This window comes from Macrotis lagotis, chromosome 5 (genome assembly GCF_037893015.1).
Source record: "Macrotis lagotis isolate mMagLag1 chromosome 5, bilby.v1.9.chrom.fasta, whole genome shotgun sequence".
NCBI classification, from domain to species: Eukaryota; Metazoa; Chordata; class Mammalia; order Peramelemorphia; family Peramelidae; genus Macrotis; species Macrotis lagotis.
This window is the reverse complement of record NC_133662.1, coordinates 222,248,495-222,276,124: the sequence shown is the minus strand read 5'-3', so window position 1 is coordinate 222,276,124 and position 27,630 is coordinate 222,248,495. Positions and strand designations below refer to the sequence as shown.

Here is a 27,630-nt window from a genome sequence, read left to right as displayed (position 1 = left end):
CAGAGACAGAGAACGAGTGATGAGAGATAGAAAGATAGACACTGAGAAACAGAAAGAGACATTCAGAGAGACAGAGAGTGACAGAAAGAGAGAGACAGCCTGAGATACACATACACACAGAGACAGAGAGACAAGAGTGACAGAAAGAGAGACAGACAGACAGACAGAGACAGATAGACAGACATAGACAAAGACAGACAGACAGAGAGAGAGAAAGGGAGAGACAGAGACAGAAAGAGGGAGAGATAGAAAGATAGATAGATAGATAGATAGATAGAGAGAGAGAGAGAGAGAGAGAGAGAAAGAGAATACATATTTCTGTCCAGACTGTATTGTGCCTTGAACTGAGAGATGTGATCCATCTTTTTTTTTTCCAGAATGGGGTAGAGAACAATTAAGAATGCAGGTGGGGAAGTGAGTTAAGGAAGAACAATTTTCCATTTCTTCCTAATTCGGTGCTTGACATCATTGCTGTATTATTTGGTTAAAGTGTGAATTCCCAGAACATTGCACACAGCCAATTTTAAATATAAGCACAAAAATGTATCTTAAAGCCAAATACACATGCTTTGGGGCTTATCCCACACATTTCCTCTGCTTCCAGAATAAAGAACACACATGCAAACTGCATGGCACATTTGTGGGGGGGGGGGGGGATAGTGCAATATCATTTCATTTTCCCAACTAAACATAATTAGACAATTGCTAATAAGAGAAGGAAGTCATTTCAACTGGTTTACCTGGCAAAGTAATAGTTATCCCCAATGGGTGAGAGACAACCATTGCTGCTCTCCTGGTTGGACCATAGGTATATTGTGTCTCTCTTGGGTAGGCTTCCACTTGACACCGGTATATTCCAGTATCTTCTTCTGTGGCATCATAAATATGAAGTTGAGAACCAGAAAAAGATTTTGAAACCTTGATTTTCTTTTGCAACTGCTCTTGGGAGTGACCCCATTCAATGGTGCCATTCTGAGTGACTGTGACAAGTTGCTGATAATCCAGCACTCCCTGGGGCTGAAATTGCCAGGCTACTGTTACTGGCACCTTCAGGGCTGAGTAGTTGGAACTGATGATGCAGGACAAGAGAAAGTTGTCACTGATGGTGACCTTGGGTTGGCGGCTAAGCAGAGTCACATGTAAACCTGAATCTGCAATTAAAAACAAGAAACACTTTTCCAGGACAGTCACAAGATGGAAGCACAGCAGGCCCAGAGCTTCCTCACTCTTGCTGCTGCATATTCAACCCCATGTGCTCATACTATGCCCATATTATCAAGCTAAAGTCAATCTAAATTTATACTGTCTATATGGACTGAATTTCTCCTAAAGCTGCTCACAGTTGACACAGGCAATGGAAGAATTTCCCCTAGACTTTTTCTTAGGCATTTAATCAAGGATGAAACACCTCATTCCCCCCAATCTGTCCCTTTAAATTCACAACCTCAAACTGCTCGATCATCTAATAACTGTTACTTTCAAGGGATGAGAGGATTGACTCTGTTAACTACTAACCCTTAGCTTTAGCTGTCAGGGTGGGGAACTCTCAGCTGTCATGAATTCCCAACATACTTGTCTTGTGGTGATTCCAAGAGGAAGAACAATTTTTGATCCTTAAAAGCTCAACTTGTGTCATTATTTGATATCCGTTTCAAGGATCACTAAATTTTACAGATGGGATGGCCTAAGATTACACTTTGTCACACAGACTACATTTCCACACACACCTCAACCCTTTTCAGTGTAAATGATTCAACCATCCCATTAAACCATGTTCCTTTGGGAAAATGACAACACTCAAGTACTATTTTCTTATTGGGGAACAACCAATGGAAAAGAAATTAGCCTTGTTGTTTGGTCTCAGAGGGCATAATTGGCAATAGTGGGTGAAAAGTATAAATGGGCAAATTAAAGCTTGATGTAAGGAAAAACTTTTCTACCAATTAGATATATAAAAGCAAAATGGACTCTGGAAGGAGATCAGGGGTTCCCCTTCACAGAAGTCCTTCAAGCATTGACCAGAGATAGCCATTTGTCCTGAATGTATTATGATAATATTTCATATATCATATATTATGCAATTATTATATTGCAATGTAAATGTATTATAAATATATGACAAATAAATATTATATAATGTACTATAGTTTTGATTATATTATAGAAATCTGATATAATATGAAGTTATATACTATAGTATATTATATAGTATAATACATATATTTTAGTATAACATACTATAAGGGCAGCTAGGTGGTGCAAGGCGTAGAGTAGTGAATTAGGAGTCAGAGGATGGGAGTTCGAATCCATCCCCAAACACTTAACACTATCTGTATGACCTTGGGCAAGTCACTTAACTCTGCCTTGCATCCAAGGTCATCTCCAGTCATCCTGATTCTTATCTGTTCACTGTATCCAGATGGTTCTGGAGGTGACTTAGCACAACACCCACTCACTCAAATTCAATTCATGTGCTTGTCATAGCATCACCTCCCTATGTCATGGTCTTTGAGAATGAAGGATAAAAAAAAAATAAAAAATAAAACCATCATAACATAGTATAATATAATAATACAGAATGTAATATAGGGAGGGGATTCTTTTTTCAGTGTGGGTTGGACTAGACTAAGGTCCTTTCTAACATTAATATTCTGCAATTCTGTGAAAAGGAAGATAAGAGGATCTGATTGACTTACTTAGAGAGTTCACTGTGACCGAAGTCTTCTGAGCACAGCTGAGACCACTATCCTTGTTCTGAAATTCTGTCACATTGCATTTATAAGTCCCTCCATCTGTCATTAAGATGTTGAAGATCTCCAGTCGGAATGTGTCCACAGTCTCTTTCTCCAACCGTATACTGCCGTAGTTGCTACGGTCTTTGTAGGAAGGGCCCAAGTGCACAGTCCCATCCTTTTCCAGGCTACCTATGAGCTCTGGCTGCTGCAGGTCAACTGGAATATGCCACCAGATGACAGACAGAGGATGTTCTGCTCCATTCAATTTACAACGAAAAACGAGGGCCTCTCCCTCCCATGCTGATCTCTTTCCACTCTCTGTAGATAGTTCTATATTTTTTGCTGTGGATTTATTTGTGAGAATCAATTTGCGGTTTTGTTAAACAAACAAAAATGTCCATCATTCGATACCTGGGGAACTCCTCATTAATTTTGAATAGAATATTTTGAACTAGTTGTCCTGCCTAATGTCATTTAATTGATTTCACAAAAATACGACGTTAAGAGAAAAAAAATATTATTGGGAGCAATTATTTCCAGAAAGAATGCTATTAACAGGACAGTAAATAGATCTAGACTGGAGGAATTTATTATTCTAAGAACTAAAGTAGGGGCTTGGATTATCACCAATTATCTAATTAGTAATTTGGGCAATCAATCTGAATTAATTATAGTTTTCTTTCCTTCCCTTCCTACTTGTGTCCCTTTCCATTGTTTTTATTTGCCCCTTCATGCCTATATTATTTTTGTATAGAGTAAATGAGAGTAGCTAGGTAGTGCACTGGATAGAGTGCTGTCCCTGGAGTCAGGAAGACTCCTCTTCCTGAGTTCAAATACGGACTCAAGACATTTACTAGTTGTGTGATCCTGAACAAGTCACTTAACCCTATTTACCTCAGTTTCCTCATCCTCCTCATCAAATGAACTAGAGATGGAAATGGCAAAGCACTTTCGTCTCTTTTGTCACGAGAACTCCAAATTAGGTCCCAAAGAATCAGACACGACTGAAATAACTGAATAGCAACAATAAAGTGGGTGTCTACTTCCTGATATTATGGCTCCCCAGAGTCAATTAGATTAATGCCTGGGATAAAACTATAGATGACAGTCTTGCCAAATTTGCAGATGGTGCAAAACAGGGAGCAATAGCAAATATACTCAATGACAGAAATGAAATCACAAAAGGTATCAACACAATGGAATAATGGACAGACGTTAACAAAATTAAACTTAATAGGAATTAATGTAAGCTCCAGGACTGGGGTTCAAAGAGATCAATTGTTCAAATACAAGTTAAAGGAAATGGGGGTACAGAGAAACTTGGGTGAAAAAGACATAGTTTATTTTTCATGGACTATAAGCTTAGTATGAATCAATCACATAAAAGGCAAGCAAAAGAGATAATGTGATAATCTTAGTCTGCATTGAAGAAAATCTAGCATCTAGAGTGAAGGGCATACTGGTCCTTTTGTGTTTTGACCTAATCAAGCTACATCTTGATTTCCATTTCTGGAAGTCGGTTTTTCGAAGAGACACTGACATTGATAAGCTGGAGCTCGGTGGGAGAAGGACAACTGCTATGGTAGGGGGTTTGGAACCTTGCCATATGAACATCAGTTAAAGGAATCATAGATATGCAGTCTAGAGAATAGAAGATTTAAGATGGTATATGACAGCTGACTTCAGTGTATAAAATATTATCACATGGAAGAGGGATTGCATTTATTCTTTGATCCCAGAATACAGAAAAAGGAATAAAGTGAGTAGAAGTAATAAGGATCTAAATTTCAGTTTAACAGAAGAAAAAATACCTAACCTTTGCTATGTGAAAGGAAGGGAAATTCTATTAAACAAGTGGAAGAAATTACCTGAAAAAAATAACTGGATTTGCAAAAATTGACCATATTTGCACAATAAAAATTAATGTAACCAAAATAAAAAGGAAAGAAATAAAATGGGAAAATCTTTTAGGAATAGGCTTTAATTTCAAGGTTCTATGATTTTGTCAGTAAGACTTAATCTGCTATAATCTCAGAGGAGATTTCATTTGACATTTAAAGTCATTCATAATTGGATCCTCTCTACCTTCCCAGTTTTTAGTCCTCTTTACATTCTCTACAATTCAGCTATACTTTCCTTCTAGCTCCTTCTCACACAGTCTACTGCATGTAATTGCACCTCCTGTTTGTTCTGTACATATGAATGCTTTTCTTTATGGATTGACCTTCTAGCTTTCTGGATTCCCTTCAGCATGCTGCTCTGACCCCCTCTTGTACAGATTGCTTTTCCCATTCTTCTCCCTATGCTCCCACTCCCACTTTGACAGTTTTGTAGACATAAGAATGTGGGTTCTTCAGAATTATCATACAGATCGCGTTACACCTGCTTAAACTTTCATAATCTAGGCTGATATTTATCTAGATAAAATTGATTATTAGGAAGGTTGAACACTTTTTCAAACAATTATTTTTAATTTGCATAACATTTTTATAATTGTTTATTCATATCCACTGACCATTTATTTATTAGGGAATGAGCATTTTGCTATGCAACCCTTTTATGTTTTTGATATCATTTTAATCTATTATATTTACTACAAATATTTATCCTAATCTATTCAATTGGCTTATGTAATTATAATAATAGCAACTAATATTTTTATTGCAACCTAAGGTTTAAGAAGGATTTTACATATTACAGTATAAAGAGAGGAGCTATTTTTATCCTCATTTTACAAATAAATAAACTGAGTCTAAGAGATGTTAAGTGACTTGGCATGGGTCATTAAGTAAGCATGTAACCAAGATCTGAAACCAGCTCTTTTTGACTTCAAGAACAGTACTTTATCCCCCTACTTACCTTTACTCAATACTGAGAAAGAAACAGGAAGCCACAGTGGAAAGGATTGGTTTTGAAGCTAGAAAGGACCTTAATTCTAATCTTGCCTTTTACACTTTCTGGTTGGGTGAGTGGGCAAATAACTTAAACCCCCAATGATATAGTGAATTCTAAAATTTTGAGATGCAAAAAGAAGGAGCATCTTTTCTTGGGAATGAAGAATTTTATTTTTCACCTATATTAATGAGCTTGAGTCTCTATGCATATGTTTATATATAATATACATCTGTATTGATAGTAGATTTTTATTTATGAATGTTTATAGATGTAATATTATTATAAACAGTCTGTTACGTATGGAGGCAGCTCTTAGGATGATGTCAAGAGCATAGGAACTAAAGTCAGCCCGCCTGGATTTCATTTATTTTTTCTAGTCATCTACCAGGACAGTAAGGCTATTCAGCAGAGGCATCTCACCATCTGGCCTGAAATCCCATCTCCACACACCTTCACATATATAAATAATCTGCCTCTAATTCTGTGACCCCTGTGTTGAAATTACATTATTCTATAATGAAATCATTTCTATCATTGCTACTGAAAAAGGCTATGGCCACTCAACAATCCCTTTGACAACCCTGATCACTGTTCCCCTCACTTTGTATTGAATTCTTTATTAGAAGTAAGATCCTTGGGATAGCTAGGTGGTGTAGTGGATAGAGCACTGGCCCTGGAGTCAGGAGGACTTGAGTTCAACTCTGACTTCAGACACTTAATAATTACCTAGTTGTATGACCTTGGGCAAGTCACTTAACCCCATTGCCTTAAATTAAAAAAAAATTCTTTAAAGGTGAGATCCTTGAGGGCAGGCACTGCCTCACTTTTATGTTTGTTTTACTAGGACCTAGCTTCTGAGTGTGGTAAATAGTAAACAAATTGTGCTTTGTCAGGTCAGTTCTAGACTCCAACCATTATTCATGGTCCTGGGCAAATTATTTAATGCATTAGAGGTATGTACTTACCTCACAAGAATATTGTGAGAAAAGTATTTTGAAAGTGCTCCGTAAATGTAGGTTTATTATTTGAACTGAATGTTTATTTTTATGTAATCTAATCTATCTACCATGTTCCTCATTTCTTTTGTTTGTTCAATAAACACACATATAACCTCCATCTGTAGTTGAGATGAATATTTGATTCCCTTTATTGCAAAGGCAGCATGGCCTAGGTGACAAAATAAAGGACTTGGAGATTGAGTTTGAGTTTAGCCTCTGACACTTGGTGGCTGACTATATCACTTGATTATTCTCAACAAAACTATTGTTGTTTTTCACTTGTTTCAACCATGGCAGATTCTTTGTGACCTCATTTGGGATTTTCTTGGCAAAGCTACTGGATTGGTTTGCCATTTCCTTCTCTAGTTCATTTTACAGATGAGGAAACTGAGGCAAACCAAATTAAGTGAACTGCTCAGGGTTATACAGCTAGCAAGTATCTGGGGCTAGATTTGAACTCAGCTGCCCATTCCTCAATTGTTAATGTGGGAATAATAATGCCAGAAGTACTCATCTCATAAGATTGTTGTTCAAATTCATTCTGTTTTTGTGATTTGGTCCTTTGATGAGATGGTTCAACCTTAGTCAACTTCAAATCTCAGTTTTGACACTGATTAGTGTGATCAGGGGGCACCAAGTGGCATCATAGTTCATAGAGTGCTAGACCTGGACATCTTCATGAGTTCAAATCTGTTCTCAGACACTTAGTAGCTGACTGACCATGGGCAAGCCATGTAACTGTGTGCCTCAGTTTCCTACTCTGTAAAACAAGCCGAAGAAGGAAGTGGCAAACTATTCAGTATCTTTGCTAAGAAAGCCCTAAATGGGGTCATGAAGAGTCAGACATGACTGAACTAATTATGGGAACACCCCTTAATTTTTCTAAATTCATCTTACCCATCTGTAAAATGGGTATATAAGAAATACTTGTAGTAACCACACCACAGGATTGTAATGAGACTGAAAGGAGATAATGGGTCATAAAAATCATAGGTTTAGAGCCAGAAAGGAGTTTAATGGTAATCTAGCCCAATTCTCTCATTTTATAAATGAAGAAAATGAGACCCAAGGAAATCAAGTGATTTTACCAAAGTCACATACTAAATAACAGAGATTTAAGTGTTACAATTTGAATACAGATCCAAGGATTCTAGAACCAAGGCCCTTTTGCCTGTGCTATGATGCCTCTAATATTCTGTTCCCTCTTTTACAGAACTATGTGTCAATATTTACAAACTCTGATTGAGGTTGTCTCTTCCAAATTCAATTTAATTGGTCAATCCTTTCCCTTTGATCTTTCCACTGCAAAGAGAAAAGTAGTCACATTCCTTCATCCTCAAGTTTGGACTCAACTGTATGAAATGAGGAAGCAAATAACCCATTTAATTCTGTTTACTGTAGCAAGTTCATAGAAGGTGATGACTCAAATGTGGTTTGTGTTCCTCTGAGCTTGGAGAGTGTTGACATTTCCATAGCACCTGAATGTTGATAGATCCCTTTACATCCATTCTCTCATCTGATCCTCTCAAACTCTCCATGAAGTTCAGTTTTTCAATCCCCATCTTACAAACCCAGTAACTGAGGCTCAGAGAGAAGAGACTGGTCTGAATTTCCACAGAATAAAGAGGAGAGAGAGCCAGTATTCACATTTCAATCTGCTGACTCAAAGCCAGGGCCCCTCAGAACAGTCTGATTAATGAACAGCTGAAAACAGAGCTCCCTGTAACATCAACTTCCTTCTTATTTGTTAGGATAAGTTGACCTTCAGAGTCTTTTTCAGTCATTCCCTTACACAAAGATTTTAATCACCATCTTGCCAAACAAGCTACAGGATCCACTTGTGTATATATTTCTATTTTCTAAAGTTTAAACTCAGGCTAATGTTTGTAAACAGGTAAAGCAAAATATGAATTCTTGTAGAGTTGGAGATTTGATAATATACTTAGATATAAACACATTTGGGTGGAGTTGGAGGGAAGTTCTTTGGATAATGGCATCATCAGAATAGGGAAAACTCACTTTACTAATGCAGATCTACAATCACACTACTGTTCAATTTATATTATTAGAGAATCACCAGAAGTAAGTAACTTGTCCACAGCTGCACAGAGGGAACAAAAGGGGACAAGCATTTATTAAACACCCATGAGTCCCATGGCAAGCTAGAATGTAGAGCCTAGGATCAGGAACAACTACATCAAATGTGGCCTCAGACATTTACTAGCTGTGTGACCCTGGACAAGTCAATTCACCCTGTTTGCCCCATTTTTCTCATTTGTAAAAGGAACTGGAGGATATAGAAAACCACTCCAATATCTTTGCCAAGAAAATCCCAAATGGGATCATAAGAGTTGAACATGACTGAACAATAAAAATAAATGTTGCATTCTTTTATAAATTACAAATATTATCTTATTTGATCCTCATAGCAATCCTGGGCGGTAGGTACTATTATTACCCTCATTTCCAAAGATGAAGAAACTGAGGTCAAGAGAGGTTAAGTGATTTGCCTAGGATCAAAACAATTATTATGTATGAGGCTGGATTTGAACCTAGGTCTTCCCAAGGCAGCTAGGTGGTCGTTGGATAGAGTGCTGGGTCTGGAGTCAGCAAGACCTGTCTGAGTTCAAATCTGATTCACTGTGTGATCCTGGGCAAGTCACTTAAGCTCTGTTTGCCTTAATCCACTGGAGAGGTAAATGGCAAACCACTCCTGTATCTCCACCACGGGTAGTATTGAAAGGCTATGGTTCACAGCATCATGAAGAGTCAGACATGACTTAACAGCAACAACTTCCTAACTCGGGGGCCAGGACTCTGTCCTCTGTACCACCTAGCCACTGACATGTTTCAGAGATTGGGCTTGAACCCAGGCATTCTTGGTCCCAGATCAACTCTTTAGCTAATACCTCCTGTTTTCTCTTGAGTGGGCAATTAATATAATATGCTTTGTAAACCTGAACACACTACAAAAATTTCAGCTATCATTACAAGGACAGAGAAGCACAGACCACATTGGAACAACCACCCTGTAAACACACACTGCAATAAATAGAATTTAAACATATCATTTGCTTTTTTTTTATTCTCTATAGATGAATCATGTTTCAAAAGTAGGAACTTGACTACTGTACCTCATACTGGTGAAAAATGACAGGGAATGGAGTAACCAAAAGCATTTGGAAGAGGAAAACTCCATCAGGGATTGGAAATGTTATTTTCCAAAAGGAAAAACAAAATGTTGGAGACAGCATTGTCCTGCAAAAAGATCCAGGACCTGGATTCAAATCCAGACTGCCACTCATTAAATGAATGACTTTTGAGAAAGTCATTTGACTTTCATCTGTAAAATGAGGGTGTTGAAATGGATCGCCTCAGAAATCCCTCCTCTTCATTTTGTGGTCCTAAGATCTTCCCATTTATTCACCTCTATGACAATTTTATCTCCCCTACTTCCTATCCATCTTTCCTCAATCTCACTCTCCAAGCAAGAGGGTTGAAATGTCTTGGGTGTTTCCTTCTTTAAGTATGAAAAACCAGAACCTATAAAGATAATTAGAAGATCACTAAAATCTTAGCTTTGAAAGGGATCATAGAGATATTCTCATTAAAATCCCTCATTTTACAAGTGAGGAAATTGACTAGTTATGTTATGTAATGAAACTAGACTTTGAGCTTCTCTGATTTCCAATCCACCATATTTTAACTTTCTGGAATTGTTTCAATCATGTCCAACTCATTATGACCCTATTTGGAGATTTTCTTGGCAAAGATGCTGGTGTGGTTAGCCATTTCCTTCTTCAGCTCATTTTGCAGATGAAGAAACTGAGGCAATCAGGATGAAGTGACTTGACCAAGGTCACACATCAAGGAAATATCTGAGATTGGATTGGAATTCAGCAAGAAGAGTCTTCTTGATTCCAAACCTAGTGTTCTGTCTGCTAAATCACCTGGCTGCCTATATTCTCTCTTCCTATCAACCTATTTTGGGGAGAATTATTTGCCTAAATACTATGAAAATTAATAAAAATTAAAAGGCAAAGCAAGGAAGTGCAACTTCAGGAAGCATTTAGGAAGACTTTAGTTCAAATCCAACCTCTGATATTTACCTGTTTGCCTCCTGGCAAAGTATATATTCTCTCTAAAGTCAAAGTAACTCTCCCAAGACTCATCCATTAAGTTATATATGGATCAGCACTGAATTGGTGGGAGAAATTGTCACACCAATGAAATCTTATGTTGACACAGTTGCTTTATTAGAGGAGTCACCACTGTGTTCCTTCTAATAAGAACTTGCTTGGTTCATTTCAAAAAAGATATGGTTTATAAATAGTTTCTGCATCATTCGTACAAATGGGGCACACCTGGCCTCATTGAGGAGGAAACATTAAAAGAGTAAGATCCTCGTTTAGGTACTTTTTCCAAACACAGCCCTATCCTTACCTACCTTTTGGCTTTCTGAGATGTATATTAATGTCTGCAAACTGCTTTCTCTGAGGAATCCCGGTAAAGTCCTTGGAAGGGCTCACCATCTCCGTGACTTCACACCTGTAGACACCTTCATCCTGAGGACTCATGGAGAAGATGGTGAAGGTGAAGGCTTTGGGGCTGATCTTTGATACCTGGAGCTGCCCAAGGTTGGCTCTCTCTTCATAATCTTTCTTTAAGTCCGTAACACCACTAGCATCAATACTGCCAATTTCAGCGGCATTCAGGAACCAGACCACCCGCAATCTTTGGTTCTGGCTGCTCTTTGTCACCACTGAGCAGATCAGTCGCAAAGATTGCCCTATGGCAAAGGAACTTTCCACAGAAATGTTAACTTGAAAATCTCTAACTGGGAAAACAAAAGGAAGACATTTATTTTCAAGATTTACTTCATCTCTCCTTATGTCATTTCAGTAACAGAAAAATCACACTATTACAGCAGTCTTTAATCTCTTGAGGCCAATAATAGCTCATTTCAGGCCACAGCTATAACTAAGGTAGGTTGACCAGAGTTTTTCCCAAGGGATATGAAATTTAGAAGGTGCTGAAAGCATTTGCACTCCAATAGTTAAAAACAAGTTTGATTAGGACCTTATTAGCAAGAACAAATAGCTATATTTTCCATATGCATGGTTCCCCTCCTATTTCTCCCAATGATTTAGTCTCTATCTGAAATCTCCCTGTTCTCTCCCCTGGCTATAAGCCTTCTCAGTAGCAGCCTCATGTTCTCCCCTACATGAGGTCTTGAGTCCTAGAATCTGAATTCCTTCCTTGAGATCTTCCCCTGAAACTGAATTTGTCTTAAAAAGTTGATTTGAACTACTTATTAGAGAAATGAAAATTAAAGCATCTCTGAGATACCACCTCACACCTCTTAGATTGGCCAATATGACCAGAAAGGACAATGATCAATGTTGGAAGGGATGTGGGAAATCTGGTATACTAATACATTGTTGGCGGAGCTGTGAACTAGTTCATCCAAACTTTCTGGAGAGCAATTTGAATTATTCCCAAAGGGCAACAAAAATGTGTATACCCTTTGAACCAGCAAAATACCACTACTGGGTCTAGACCCTAAAAAGATTATGAAAAAGGGTAAAAACATCACTTGAACAAAAATATTCTTAGCATCCCTGTTTGTGGGGGCAAAGAGTTGAAAATTAAGTGAATGTCCTTCAATTGGGGAATGGTTTAACTAACTATGGTATATGTATGTCATGGAACACTAGTGTTCTATTAGAAACCAGGAGGAATGGGAATTCAGGGAAGCCTGGAAGGATTTGCCTGAACTGATGCTGAGCAAGATGAGCAGAACCAGAAAAACATTGTACACCCTAACAGCAACATGGGCTTGATGATCAACCTTGATGGACTTGCTCATTCCATCAGTGTAACAATCAGGCCCAATTTGGGGCTATCTGTGATGGAGAATACCATCTGTATTTAGAGAAATAATTGTGGAGTCTGAACAAAGAGCAAAGACTGTTACCTTAATTTAAAAAAAAACCACATTATCTTATTATGTAATTTTGCTATTTCCTATACTTTATTTTTCTTCCTCAAGGATATGATTTCTCTCTCATCACATTCAACTTAGATCAATGTATACCATGGAAACAATATAAAGAGTAACAGACTGCTTTCTGTGGGGGGTGGGGGAAGGGAAGCAAGGTTAGGAAAAAATTGTAAAATTCAAAATAAAATCTTTCTTTTTTAAAAAAAGTTGATTTGATATATTTCTCGCTGCTGGGCCCTTAGAATCATTGGTTATTATTCTGTATTCTGCCAAGGAATAGGAAGCTAGTTTCTAGAAGAGAACAAAGAAATTCACTTTGTATTCTTAGGAGACTTTTTTCATCAAGCCCAAGATTTTTTTTCTAGAGAGAATGTGTAGATAATGTTTTATCTGAGATCAGAGTCAGGTGACTTCCTGCCCTGATCACATTGCTGACCTCATATTAGTGAAGGTCCATCCAAGAGCAACACAAAATTGTGTTGAAGAAGGAAAAATAGCATACACCCATAAAGGAAGCTTCATAAGATAAATTGTGGTTGTTTAGAGATACAATTGAGAGCTAACTATCAAGGAAGGGAACTTATTCTTACAAATGACCTGTGGCCTGTCATTCATTACTTGATCAATCAATTAATAAATGCAGATTTATTAAGCCCCTGGTGTGTGCTAGATTCAGTGCTAGGCAGCATTTCAGATACAATCTCATGTGGACAGAATTAAAATGGAACACTGCACTTTTAACACCTATAATTCCCATATGGCCAAATCCTAGTTCACTAAAGCCTTTTAGAAAATGTATTTTGGAACTGAGCAAAATGGAGTCTCCCCAAATGGATTCCCTTTCCTCCTAAAATGAAGTCACCTCTAAATATACACAAGTGTAGGAATTATTAACCTAAGAAGAGTCTTACCTTCAGGTTGCACTATCAATGTAGCTTTGTCTGTCTGTTTCCGAGTGATAAACGTCCAGGTCTCGTCAGGGTCCTGGATCCATTCAACAGCTTCACAGAATAGCTGGCCTTGATCCACAGGCTGCAGCCTCCCTATGGACAACCTGAAGGCTGTATTGCCTATTTTGTCTAGCCTTACATCCCCTGATGAAAACCTCTCTGTGTAGGAGGATCCGGGGATCAAGATAAAATCTTTGGACAGGGAAATGATCTCGGTGGCTTGCTTTTCTCTTTCCTGAAGCTTGTACCAGGAGACAGAGATGTGGGTATGTTGAGCTGTGGCTTTGGAGACCTCACAGGTAAGTGCTAATGATTGTCCTTCCTCTCTGTTGAGAGTCTGAGGACTCATGGTCACAGAGAGGGTATCTGGAATCACTGAACACAAGAAAAATAATGATGTCCACAGTGCACTATGGTATTAAATAATTAAATGAAAAGAACACAAGACTTGGATTCAAATGCCCTGGGTTGCAATCCCATATCTAACACTTAGGAGTTGAACAGTCAATTAATTTCTAACCATCTCAATTCCTCAATTGTATATAAGAAATTATTTCTAGGATCATAAACTCACTGGATTTAGAATTTGGAGATCATCAATTCAAGCTCGCTTATTTTTATGAATGAGAAAACAAACTTTCACAAGGTCACATAGATTCAGGATGGATGTGCTCATGAGGGACACTTATTACATTTTCAGTGTGAACATTTATATCTTGGAAATCAGCTAATGCTACAAATTAAGATTTAATTTATTATTTTTGTTGATTGTCTAGACTTAAGAAAATAAAGGAGAAAATGTAAGTAACGTCAATTAAACTTGAAAGTGGGTTATGCTTTTTCTGGAGAGCCAGTTGTTGAAGCAGCACATTCCTGAACATGCTGTAGGTAGCAGAGCTATGAGTTGACCCCAAATCCAGTTTTCTTTCTGTGTACTGGCCTCACTCTGAGTTTACCACTAAATATTGGTAAATACCTCACCAAGGAATATCAAGGACTACCTCAAAAAGTTGTTGTCAGAAAGGTATTTTATAAATGAGAATTATTATTATTTTTATGAAAGTAATACTCTTTACCCACCATCATGACAGCTCTCTACTCAACGACCCATGTTCTCTTTCCCCATCTCGACTGTAACCAATAGCATATTTGCCAAAGAATGGGCTTGGCCAGTGATCTAGCACCATGTTACAAATCAAAGTCAACCGGTACATAAGAAGGGGGTACTCTGGCTTCATTAGCATGGTGCTCAGAGCAAGTTGGCTGATCAGCTCAGGTAATACTTGACTAGTGCAGTGGAAAGAAAACTGAACTGGGAGCTGGGAAACCTGAATTGGCAGAACTTGGCAAAGCACACCCTTGAAGGGCTTAAATTTCTTCATTTGTCAAATGAGGAAGTTGCATGAGAAGCTCTCTAAAGTCTCCTTTTTACATCTATGACCTTTGATTTTTAGCCAACATAAAATGCATGGATAGAGCCTTGGTACAAAGAAGGAAAAAATATCATGCAGGTTTAATTAATTCTTCATTTGGGTTGAGAAAAAAGGGCAAACCCAAAGACCAAGACTTTCTATGGAATAGCCTAGACAATTAGGGAATCCAATCAGCAATAACAACTTCCAAACTAACCAGAACGTTCACTTAAAGTCAGGATATTTAAGTCAAGAATATTCAAGTCAAGTCCTCAAAGGAAAAAACAGGATAATAATTTTTAATATTCTTAAATAATATTTATGCTTAAAAGGTATAAACACCCAATCCTGCATGGCAGGAATGACAGATAAAGAGGACATACTACTGGAATCTAAACCATTTGAGCAAAGATGAACTGTGCTTTTCCCATGAAATATATGCTCTAAAATGAAAATGAATCTGTGCTTTTTATTCTTAGGAGACTTTTTTCATCAAGCCCAAGATTTTTTTCTAGAGAGAATGTGTAGATAATTTTTTATCTGAGATCAGAGTCAGGTGACTTCCTGCACTGATCACATTGCTGACCTCATATTAGTGAAGTGAATTGTGCCAATATGGTATTCCATGCAATGGTGCAGAAGGCAACCCATTTATGCATGCCCATCTTGTACAACACTATCTTTCAAGGTTTCCATTGGTGACTTCCTTTTATTCTCTTGACCTTATATAGATGGTGGTGGAGCACTTAAGTTGATAATCCACTGGTAGTCATCACTCTTGTTAGTTCCGTATTTTAATCATTGATCTGTTATATTGCATCATAGATTGTAGTCATAAAAAGCATGAAAAATAGGATATATTATAAAATCACATTGGGCAGCTGAGTGGTGCAGTGGATAGAGCACTGGCCTTTGAGTCAGAGGGACAGGAGTTCAAATCCAGCCTCAGTTACTTGACTCTTACTGGCTGTATAACCTTGGACAAGTCACTTAACCCTGATTGCCTCTTACCAGGGCTATCTCCAGTCATCCTGATACATATCTCGCCACTGGATTCAGATGATTCCAGAGAAGAAAGTGAAGCTGGTGACTTAGCACAGTTAGCGCTCAGTTTCAATTCACATGTTTGCCATGGCATCACCTCCCTGATATCATGGTCCTTTTCAAGAATGAAGGACAAACAATAACAGCTGTGCCATCATTTTGCCTAGGCTCTGACATCTTAAAACTTGATTCTCTCTTCAACATTTCCCTTTATATCTGATTATATACTGGTGATGCTGTACAGCACCAATCCAATTCATGTGCTTGTCATGGCATCACCTGCCTGATGCCATGGCATCACCTTCTTTGAAAATGAAGGACAAACATCTATTACATTCCATCAAAGAGTTTTGAGATTGAAGTAACCAATGAGTCTTTTTTAAGTTCCAACTTTTTACTAAGCTCTGCGTTAGATACTGGGAATCCAAAAAAAAAAAAAAAAAGGTAAAATAATCCCTACCCTCAAGTAGCTTACATTTTAACTAGAGAATAGTGTGTGTGTAAATCAGAATGCATAGAATATATACAAAGTAAACCAATGGAACTTTAGGAGGGAGGACATAAAGGACTTGGAGGAATCAGAAAAAGATTTCATGTAGAAAGGTAGCACTGGAAAAAGCAGGATCCTAAGAGGCAGAGGAAAGGAGAGAAGGTATTCCAGGTACAAGGGGTTAGCCAGTGCAGTAGAATAGTGAAGAAAAATGGAGGACTCCCAGGGGAAAAAGGCAGCTTGGTCAGACTGGAGAATTTGAGAAGGGGAGCAATTTATAATAAAAAGCTGGAAAAGTTGACTGGGACCAGGTTGTGAAAGATTACATAGAAACATGGAATACTTTACCTGTTAGGTTCATCTTGTCACTGTAGCTCCCAAAGTATTGAACATCGGTGTTGGGTGTATGACATTCGTACTCTCCAGCATCTTGTGTTTGGAGCTTTGAAATACGTAGTAAGACTGAGTTTCCTTGGATTCTCTCTATGGTGATGTCATGTCCCTGAACTCGAAGGGCATAGGGGGCATAAGTGAAGGAAGGGTTATTAGTACTGATAATCTGGACCTCTCTTTCTGGCTTATCTGGTTTGTAAATGGACCATTGGAAGGTCTGTTCAGCAGGTCCCTGGTGGCCAGTTACATTACATGCAATGCTGACTGGATAACCTTCTGCCCGGTACAGTGGTCCTTTCTGAACGGTTACTCTTCTCTGGCCAGTGCTGAGCTCAGCTTTTCCATTAGAAGAAGGAAGAGAAATAAAAATAGATTAATACTGTGGTTCCCTCTGTACGACACAACCGTAGTTCCCTATGTCACAATTCTGATAAATGAGTTCACAGGTTATTGACTACAGTAGCAGCCCAGACATGCAATGTCTTCTCAAGCTGAACATTAGTGGAATGGCTTGATGAGCTAATTGGGCTTTAGGGGTACAGTGGAAAGCAAAGATATGGAGGAGAGATATCAAGAGAGTCTGGCAGAAGGCATGGGATGATGTGAAGGAGTTAAGACTATGGAAAAAAGGTCATAAAAGCAATCCTGACGGAGTGGAGAATTTGGTGAACTTTATGAATGAAGAATGAAGAAGAAAAAGTATTTTAGAGAAGAGGAATGGAGAAGAAAGAGATCATGAAGATCATATTAAGCTAAAAAAGGCCACAGTTCAAAGAGACAGAGAGAAAGGATGTTAAAAAAAAAGGGCAGGAAAGAATGATTCACCAAAAGAGGCAAACCCAATTCAAAAGAATTTGATTTACTAAACATTTAATAAGGACCATTTCTAAGCAAGGCATTGTATTAGGATCTGATGGACCCAAGCATAAAAAAAATATCTAATGGCTGATGATAGAGCTTATCATCTACTAAGAGAGAGAATTTATAAAACTGGACATTATTTGTTATGTGACTCAGGGCAAGGTGTTTAATCTTTCAATGCTCTAGGCAACTCTTTCAGACTGTAAGTTATAAGGAAAGTGCAGTCTTGTAGTGAGAGAGGGAGTTTCTTCACCAGTGACTTCCCAATGAAATTTTATTCCAATATTCCAAAATAGAATATCCAGTGATCAAGTGGCAGTCCCACCAGGATGTCCTTCAATAGGACCTCAAACCCTCAAACTCTGTGTTCAGAACTGAGCCTTGTAATCTTTTCCTTAAACTTGTTCCTCCACCTATTTTCAACATTTCTCTCAGTGATACCTAGTGATACATTAGATGGTGCAGGGAGTCCTGGAATCAGGAGGTCCTGAGTTCAAATTTGACCTCAATCACTTACTACTTATGTGACATTGGGCAAGACCTCAATCACTTACTACTCATGTGACCTTGGGCAAGTCACTTAACCTCGATGGCCTGATATCCAGGGCCATCTCCAGTCATCCTGATCCATATCTGGTCACTGGACCCAGATGACTCTGGCGGAGAAAGTGAGGGTGAATTAGTACAGTTTTCCACCCCCCACCCCCCAACTCAGTTTCAATGCACATGCTTGTCATGGTCTTTTTCAAGAATAAAGGATAAACAGCAGTAGTACCATCACTTTGCCCTGGTTTCTACATCTCAAAACTTTAATGCTTCCCTTTATATCTGACGTTATACAATTTCATTGAATCCACCTCTGAATTTACCCCTCCTTTCTATTCTCACAGCCATCACCCTTTTTACCTACTACACAACTACTATAAAAACTACCTGCCAGGTAGGTTTTCTCCCTCCTAACCCCTCTTCCTACTATTGCCAGCCTAATGTTCCTTATGTATAGATTGGTCATTTTGTGTCTTTGTTCAAAACTCTTCAGTGACTGGCCAGCAAAATTCAACTGGCATTTGAGACCCTCCATGGTTTGGTGCTAACCATTCTTTCCTGCCTTCTCCATAGTCTAAGATTCACAGTTAAACTAGAATATTTATCCTGTGTTTTTCCTTCTCCATGGCTTTGCTCATGTCGTGTCATGTCATGTCATGTCACTCACTCATTCATTCAAACATTTTGGGGGGGACTCCAACTTGTGATTTCATTGATGCTGGGACTTCCTCATGGATTCCCTCTCCCAGTAGAGACTAGCTGATGACTGGGATGCTGATTGTCCAGGATTACACAGCCAGTACATATGGGTCAAGTTGGAAGCCAGAAGGACTCCCTCTACGAGTTTCTGAATGAACCCAGCTTCTATCAACTATGTCAGGTTTCCCCCTCTCAAAATCAACCTATCATCCCAACAACAATCATTTATTAAGAATGTACAAAACAGTATTCTAGGGACTGAGGATGCGGTGTAAAAATGAAAACTGTTCCTGCCTTCAAGAAGTTTATAGTACTGACACCTGAAATTCTCTTCCCAATCAGCAACCTTGCCTGTTAAACTTCTACACATCTTTTCAATTCCAACTCAAAAATCTCTTCCAAGAAAATACCCTGATCCACTCTAATCAGGAATAGTACCCCCCTCCCCCCTTTTAGGATTTCATTAACCCTTTGTATTTGTTACTTTACTACATGTTGTTTTGTAGTCGTTATTTGTGCATATGCCACACTCCCTTACTAGGTGTGGTTAATTATGGGTTTTGTATCTGATTTGTGTCATTAGGTTTTATTTTCTTTTCAAAGTCTAGAAATGACCATATCTGACATAGGGATCTGGGTGCTGCAGTGGATAGATTGCTACTGGGCCTGGACTCAGAAATTCCTGAGTTCAAATGTGACTTACTATCTATGTGAACCTGGGCAAGTCACAACTTCAGTCTGCTTCAGCTTCCTTATCCATTAAATGAGGATCATAATAGCACCTACCTCCTAAGGGCATTGTGAGGATCCAATGAGATATTTCTAAAGTGCTTTGCACAGTGTCTGATGCATTGTAGGAACTTAAGAAATGTTCTTTACCCACTAGGCTGTAAACTCCATGAGGATTAGGATTTCATTTTATCAGAATGTTGCATTTCTATTCCTCTTCCTCCTCCTCCTCCCCTCTCACTCTCCTCCCTTTCCCTCTTCTCCCTCTCCCTCTCTTCCCTCTCCCTCTTCTCCCTCTCCCTCTCCCTCTCTTTCTTCTTCTTCCATTCTTCTTTTTTTGCGGCAATTGGGGTTAAATGACTTGCCAGTGGTCACATGTGCACACTCAGGTCCTCCTGACTCTGGGCCGGTGTTCTATCCACTGTACTACCAAGTTTCCCTTCTATATTTTTGGGGGGATACAAAGAAAGAAACCATTTAATTAAATACCTAAATATACCAATATTCCAAAAAAAGTGGCATTATGTACTCATTTATTTTGCAAGTGCATGTCCCTTTATTTGGTCAATATTTCATTAAAAAAATTCATGTTCACACATAAGACAGTTTCCTGAACGTCATCATCATAGAGGTGTTTGGTTATCTTCAAGAGTTGGCTATCTTGAGTTTTATAGATGGAACAGAACTGCAGGCCCTGAGTATTTTTTAAAATTTATTTATTTATAAGGCAATGGGATTAAATGACTTGCCCAAGGTTACACAACCAGTAAGAATCAAGTGTCTGAGACTAGATTTGAACTCAGGTCCTTCTGACTTCAGGGTAGTGCTCAATCCACTGTACCATCTAGCTGCCTCCTAGACACTGAGAAGTTTAAAAATTAAATCAAAGAGGTTAAAAGTACTAGAAATCAAGAGACAGTGAGCATAGGATCCTAGATTTAAAACTGAAAGAGGTCTTAGTAATCAAGAAGGTCACTTTCTTCATTTTTTTCATAAATGAGGAAAATGAGACCCAGGAGTGATTTGTCCAGGGTACGTAGCTGTTAAGCATCCGATAGAAGTTAGATTCTTGGATTCCCTTTGTAGCATGCTCTCCATGATTGCTCCTCAATGAACACTGAGATAAACATTGCACGCAAGTATTATCAAACCTAGAGTAAGAAAAAAGCCAGATCACAAAGGAAATTTCAAGGATAATTGAAAGGAAAAATATCAATCACCAGTACTGGTAGTTAAAAAAAATTTATTAAGCCCTACTATGTGCTTAGTCCTGGTAGGTGATTCACAAAGTCTCAGATCTGTAGGTTTCATTGCCAGTTCCCCTTGGCATTTCCTGTTTAGAACTGGGGACAGGATGAATACTTAGAAACTGCTGAATGGTTTGGCAAATAGATTCAGCACCAGTAGGGGGGTGATGTGTAAACACGATTCATGTAAGGTATCATTAATCCATAGGAGGGATGTGTTCTAGTTTAAAAAATAAAAAAATTGAGGATTGGCAGCATCTGCAGGGCCTTTCTTGGGTTTTTGTCTAAAATCACTCTTCTTCATGTAGACTGAGCATCCGGTGGGTGAGATTTTGTCTAAATAGATTCAGTTGGTTATCGTCAGCACTTTCCTTTATCCTGGCTTGTGTGCCATTCCTACTGCCCAATTAGCATTTAATTACACACTGCTTATTCACTCATGTGTATCATGTGTTCGAGGCTTCCCTCCTCAGTCAGATGGTGTGTCTTTTGTAGGTAGGGAGTATGCCATAGGATCAGAGACTTTGGGCCATTGAATTCAGATCCTTTAATTTACAGCTTAGGAATCTGAGGACAAGATGGGTTAAGAGGTCACAAGGTCACACAGGTAGTTAAAGGGTTAAAGATTCAGGATTAACTTCCAAGCATTTTTAGGGTAGCTAGGTAGCTGAGTGGATAGAGTGCCAGGGCTGGAGTCAGAAAGACATGAGTTCAAATCCAGTCTCAGATATTCACTAGCTGGGCAAGTCATTTAACTCTGTTTGTCTCAGTTTCCACATCTGTAAAATGAGTAGGAAAAAGAAATGGCAGGCTACTTCAGATCTTTGCCATTTGCCTGTGTCAGTCGTGTCTGACTCTTTATGACTTCCCCTTCCCCCTTTGAGGTTTTCTTAGAGTGTTTTATCATTTCCTCATAACAGCCCTGGGAGGTAGGGGCTATTATTATCCTCCAAGTGACAGACAAGAAAATTGAGGCTGAGAGAACTAGTATGCAACTAGTATCTGAGGCTGAATTTAAAAACTCCCTCATCTGTAAAATGGATATAATCTTTGCATACTCCCTGTGGAGTATGTATGTGTGGGTGTATATATATATATGTATATACATATATATCATATATCATATACATACATATCAATATTTTTCTTTCCTACATGAAAGAATGGGGGAAAAGCTTTATAAATGGAAAAATGTATATATATTTATATATATATGCATTTCTGAACACATCATAACTACTTAGCACAGGAATTAGGTGCTAAAAATGTTTATTTTTTATTGCTATGATGAGAGTATGGCACCATAGAGGCTGTACTTGAAGTTATGTCTTGCATTTGAATCTAGTAACTGGCACACACTGCCTGTGTAGTGATGGTTAAATCACCAACCTCCCAGAATCCCAAATGATTCCATTAAGATTATAAATTACGCAAGAGCTGATACATATCAATGGAGAGAATTTCTATACCAAAGTAATTCCCCTTATGAATTACATCACAAGTCTAGACTTATCTAATCTCTCCATCCACACATATACACACACATGAGTGCACATGAGCACACGTGTTTGTGTGTGTATTATTATTTTATATCTATTTAATACAGATCTGACAAGAATGAAATCACCTTTGAAAAAATTTTCAAATAATATTTTGGAAATGGTCATGTTTCAAAAAGATAACTTTAAAACAAGCTGATCATTAGAATGAGGTGTGTGTGTGTGTGTGTGTGTGTGTGTGTGTGTGTGTGCATTTTCAGACATTTTAGGATGAACTCAAGCAACATTTCTAAAACCTTGTCTGGAAATAGTACATTAAGAAGTAGCTTATTTTCTTTTTTCTAACTCAAAAATAGACCCCTACTAATCTAAAAGGAGGTGGTAAGCTCTAAAAAATCTTATCTTTATATATGAATTCAAGGCTACTAAATAGACAAACTCTTCTAAGTTGGTAGTGAGAATGTGATTTTCTTTTTAATCTGTCCAAATCCCATTTTTAAGACCTCCTTGTGACAAATGGGATACATACCTAAAACTGAGCAAATGCTTATAATAATAGCTAATACCTTAAGGAAGCACTTTATAAATATTATCTCATTTTATTCTCACAAAAATCTTAGGAGGCAGAAGCAATTATTATCTGATAAAACTGAGGCAGAGATTGAGTGACGTAATCAGGGTTACACAACTAGTAGGAATCTGAAGTTAGACTTGAACTCTGGTCTTCCTGATTCTATGTCCAATTCTCTTACCCACATTGCCACCTGCCTGCCTCAGATAAGGCTGTTGCTAGAAACTGCAAACAGAGCAAAAAACCTGATGTAGCCCAAGCCAAAACCTGAACTTATAACTTGGGTCCATCAGCTCTTTTCTCTAGTCATTCTTAATAGGCTTTTCATTGACTTTTTCAAAGTTCATGTCATTAAACATACATGTTCTCTACCACAGGTGACCATGTTCAAATTAATTTCAGCAAAGATTATGTTTTTTTCTAATTTTTTCACGTTGCTTTTTTCAGCATGAAGAGGGGAAATTACTGGATTTGAAATCAAAGGGGCCTGCATTTAAACCTAGCTCTGAGGGGCAGCTCGGTAGCACAGTGGATAGAGCACTGGCCCTGGAGTCAGGTGAACCTTAGTTCAGATCTGGCCTCAGACACTAGCTGGGTGACACTGGACAAGTTACTTAAATGATATTGTCTCAAAAAAACAAACCCAAACCACAGCTTTATTATTTACAGTCAATGTGATCTTGGGAATATCACTTTGCTTCTTATTAGGGCTTGCATTCTTCATCTTGACATTGTTTGCTACCTTTCCATTCTTGCTACCTTGCACGTCTAACACCTGTAACCAACCGTTAGTCTGACATAGGATTACTGGGAGAAGTCTTGGGGGGGAGGACTAAACATTATAGGAGCTCCAAATATTTTATCATTACATGTTTGGTTAATGAGTCACCTGACTTCTTGAAGTCTGATCTTTGAACCTGTGTGAACAGAGCAAAAAAACAGAAACAAAAACTGTTTTTATCAGGGAAAGGGTGGCTAAATGGCTAGGAACTGAGAGTCCTGCTGTCTTCTTCCCATAACTACAGTATTCTATATAGTTTTGAATGCCCCATTTTAGGAAGGATAAAAAGGAAGGTCCAGAGAAACACAAGTAGGTTAGAACATGGAGGATCAAAGGCTCCAAGGATCTTGGAGATCATCTAATATTTAAGAAAGGCGAGAACCTCAGACCTTCAAATGATGACTAACAAAGATAGGAATGGAGTCTACGTCTTCAGACTTTTCCACAATATTGGGCTGCCCTTTTCTTCCTCATCTTCCCATGTAGAAACATGGTTTGATATTAAAATCAGGTACTCAGAATGCATTTCAGAGTGAACTGTGCCCACCAGAATTTAGAAGAACTATATGATCCTATTTAGGCAAATTTAAATAGATTAAGAAAAAAAATTCACTTCCATATTCCCTTTCCCATTCTGTTGACTATAGGTTTTTTTTTTCCTCCAAACCCTTTCTTCTACCAAAAAAGAAAGGAAAAATGAATTTGAGTTTCTCTAAAATGCTACAGAGTTTAAATCCCAGTTTAGTTTCCTTCTATAATGATACAATGGCAGAGCAGGCTAGCAATAAGTATAATAAGTTAGAGTCAAGGGATCTGAGTTTGAAACCAGGTCCCAGCACTTCCTGGTGAACCAATCACTTTCTCTGAGCCCCTATTTCTTCATCTGTTAGATGGGGATAATAATATTTGACATAACAACACTAAGCATTGACATTTCTGAATTGTTTTAATTATTTTAATTATTATTTAATTATCCCTTGTGTTAAGTGAGGAGCACTCCCATTTTTAGATGAGCAAGCTGAGGTTCTGGTAAAGTGATACAGTTTTGATATAGTACAAAGGAGACTAGGTCTCGAGTAAAGAAGACTTGTATCCCTGAATTCAAATTTGGCCTCAGACATTTATTAGTTGTGTGACCCTGGGCAAGTCACTTAACCCTGTTTGTTGCTGTTTCCTCATGTGTAAAATGCAAAGAGGACAGAAATGGCAAACTATTCCAGGATCTCTGCCAAGAAAACCCCAGATAAGGTCATATAGAGTCTGACATGACTGAAATGAATAAACGACAACAAAATTGATGCTCTAAAGATGAAGTGACTTCCTCAGGATCACACATCTAGTAAGTATAGGAGGGGAGCAGATTTATGAACCTTTATCTATCTTGACTCCAAGACCACTCAGTATTGTCAACTCCGCTAGTCCAACCTATCTAACAGGACTTGTAAAGAAAGTGCCTGATAGATCATACAAGAATGTGGAAATAGGAGTTATTGTTCTTTTTACATTAGCAAAACCATTTGGACACTTTCTACCATAAACATACTAAATACAAGACTGAAATAATTGCAAGCGACTTGTGGCTCACTCAGAATCTTCATCCTGTCTCAACACGGTGATAATTATTTATTTCCTAATATCCAAATGTGGTGACATCCCAGTGACCTCCATGGACTTTCTGGTCCCAGAATCTAAGCCTGACCTTAGCCATAACCCTTAGGACTTTCACCAGCTCATCTCAATTAAGTCAGTCAACATTTACTGAACATACCCTGTAAGCTGACTACACTCTTTAATTGTCTATACTCAGTCCAGTGACATTGGTATTAGAGCAGCTAAGCTCCCTCTATCAGTTCTCTTATAGCCCTTTCTCAGCATAGTATAGCTCCTCAGGCTATTAGCATCCCCAGTCAGATGAAAAGTCTTCTATTCCCAAATCATAAATACCCCATCAGTTCAATCAAATTGCCTTAGGTTCCCATTCTGTTCAAAGCAGTTTCTGCTTAGCCTCAATTCACTCCTAGTAAAATTTCCCTCCCTCTTTCCATTATGGTTCAGTCCCTAGATCCAAACCCCATACCAGCAACATTCAATTGAACTTCCTCATGATCCTGATTTTAAGACCAGTCACATCTTCCTAGACCCAACACCACCATCACCACCACCCAAAACAACAACACCATCATATCACCACCACTACCACCACCACCAACATCCTAACCCAGACAGTTAAGGAAAAGTCTTATCTTGAGGCAGCTAGATGGTACCTTAGTGTCCAGAACACTGAGTTGAAATCTGACCTCAGCTGTTTACTAGCTGGCTGACCCTGGGAAAGTCACATAACCTCTGTTTGCCTCAGTACTCTCAACTGTAAAAGTGGGTAATAGCAAGCACTTGCAAGGCTGCTGTGAGGATCAGATGACATTTATAAAGCATAGATGTGTATGAAGTGCTGTGAATGTATACTCTCTCTCTTCCCTCCACATTAAACAGCCCCTTCAAGGTCTGTCTTTCTACTCTGATCGATATAGGTTCAACAATCATTTCCTCCAAGCAGCCCTCATTTAGTCCATGAAGACTTCATCAGAGGAAGGAGGGGGTCAGAAATGGAAGTTCTGGCAATACCAATGGAGTAATGAGCAGTAGAAGCTATCTATAGTCAAGACATCTTTCTACCCTCCAGGGCCAAATCTACCTATTCTAATCCCCAAAATGAGTTAATTTGTTTAAAGATTTTTTTCCCATACCTCAAAGTGTTAACACAATCATTTAAGAAACATTTACTAAAGACCTACCATGTAACAGGTGATGACCCTACCACTGGAGATAAAAAGACAAATATGAAATATTCCCCACCCTCAAAACATTTACATTCTATGTAGAAAAATAACATGTACAATATGTACATACATATGCCCCCAAAAAAGGTAATGGTGAGGACATCAGTAGGTGGAGGAACAGAAATGACCTCCAAGAGGAGGTTCCACTGGAGTTGAGCTCTGAAGGAATCCAGAGATGCTAAAAGGTTGAGATGGGAAGGAAGTACATTGACATTCCAGTCTTGAGAGGCAGCCTGTATATAAAGTGGATGCTGCTGCTGAGGACTCTTCTTTTGCCTGCCACTGCTGCCCACTCTCAACACAAAACATGACTTCTTCCTATCCACCCTGTTAGTTCTCTTCCCTCCCATCCTCTCCTCCATCCTACTGACTAAAGCAGGCACCATGCAGAGAAACATGTGGATCATGAAACTTACTCAGAAAGAGGAGAACATAAGTTGTCACAACCAGGACAGGCCCCATGGGGAGAAGGAGAGACTCAGCCTTTTCCTGATGTAGTAAAGTTATTTGAAAAGCAGATAGTGGGAAATAGAGAGCTTTCTTCACAGTCATAAAGAGGAAATGAGGTTGTGGTTTTTAGCCTGCAGACAATGGGGTGCCTGCAAGCACAGAACATGTTGCTAAACACTACCCTGACCTAGTCACTTCCATTTATATATGGAGAAAAAAGTTAGCCATATGTATATATGTGTATGCATAAATATATATATATATATTTATTTAAAAAATGAACAACCAACAAAAATGAAAAATTTCTAAAACACAGGCCTTTTCCATGAGTAGAAGCTAAAAAACCTTCTACAATATTCTGATTTCCTTAAAAATGTGAAAAATACACATGATCAATCAACAACCACCTGACAATTGCCTATATTTTGCTAGCCACTGGGGATCTAAAGAAAAATAATAAACTACACTCTGCTCTCAAGGAACTTACAT

The 27,630-nt window shown here is 38.4% G+C and overlaps 1 protein-coding gene across 1 annotated transcript in view; it reads right to left on the bottom strand.

The window, feature by feature from the left end:
- Positions 1 to 27,281, bottom strand: part of CD101 (CD101 molecule) — a 52,967-nt gene extending 25,686 nt beyond the window's left edge. The window contains exons 1-6 of the mRNA XM_074188541.1: positions 27,108 to 27,281; positions 16,877 to 17,257; positions 13,544 to 13,957; positions 11,076 to 11,465; positions 2,697 to 3,077; positions 741 to 1,151 (exon numbers count right to left, since the gene is read on the bottom strand). Coding sequence (XP_074044642.1) covers positions 741 to 1,151; positions 2,697 to 3,077; positions 11,076 to 11,465; positions 13,544 to 13,957; positions 16,877 to 17,257; positions 27,108 to 27,243 — 2,113 coding nt within the window. The 5' untranslated portion in view covers positions 27,244 to 27,281. The remainder of the gene's footprint in view (positions 1 to 740; positions 1,152 to 2,696; positions 3,078 to 11,075; positions 11,466 to 13,543; positions 13,958 to 16,876; positions 17,258 to 27,107) is intronic.
- Positions 27,282 to 27,630: the final 349 nt, after the last annotated feature.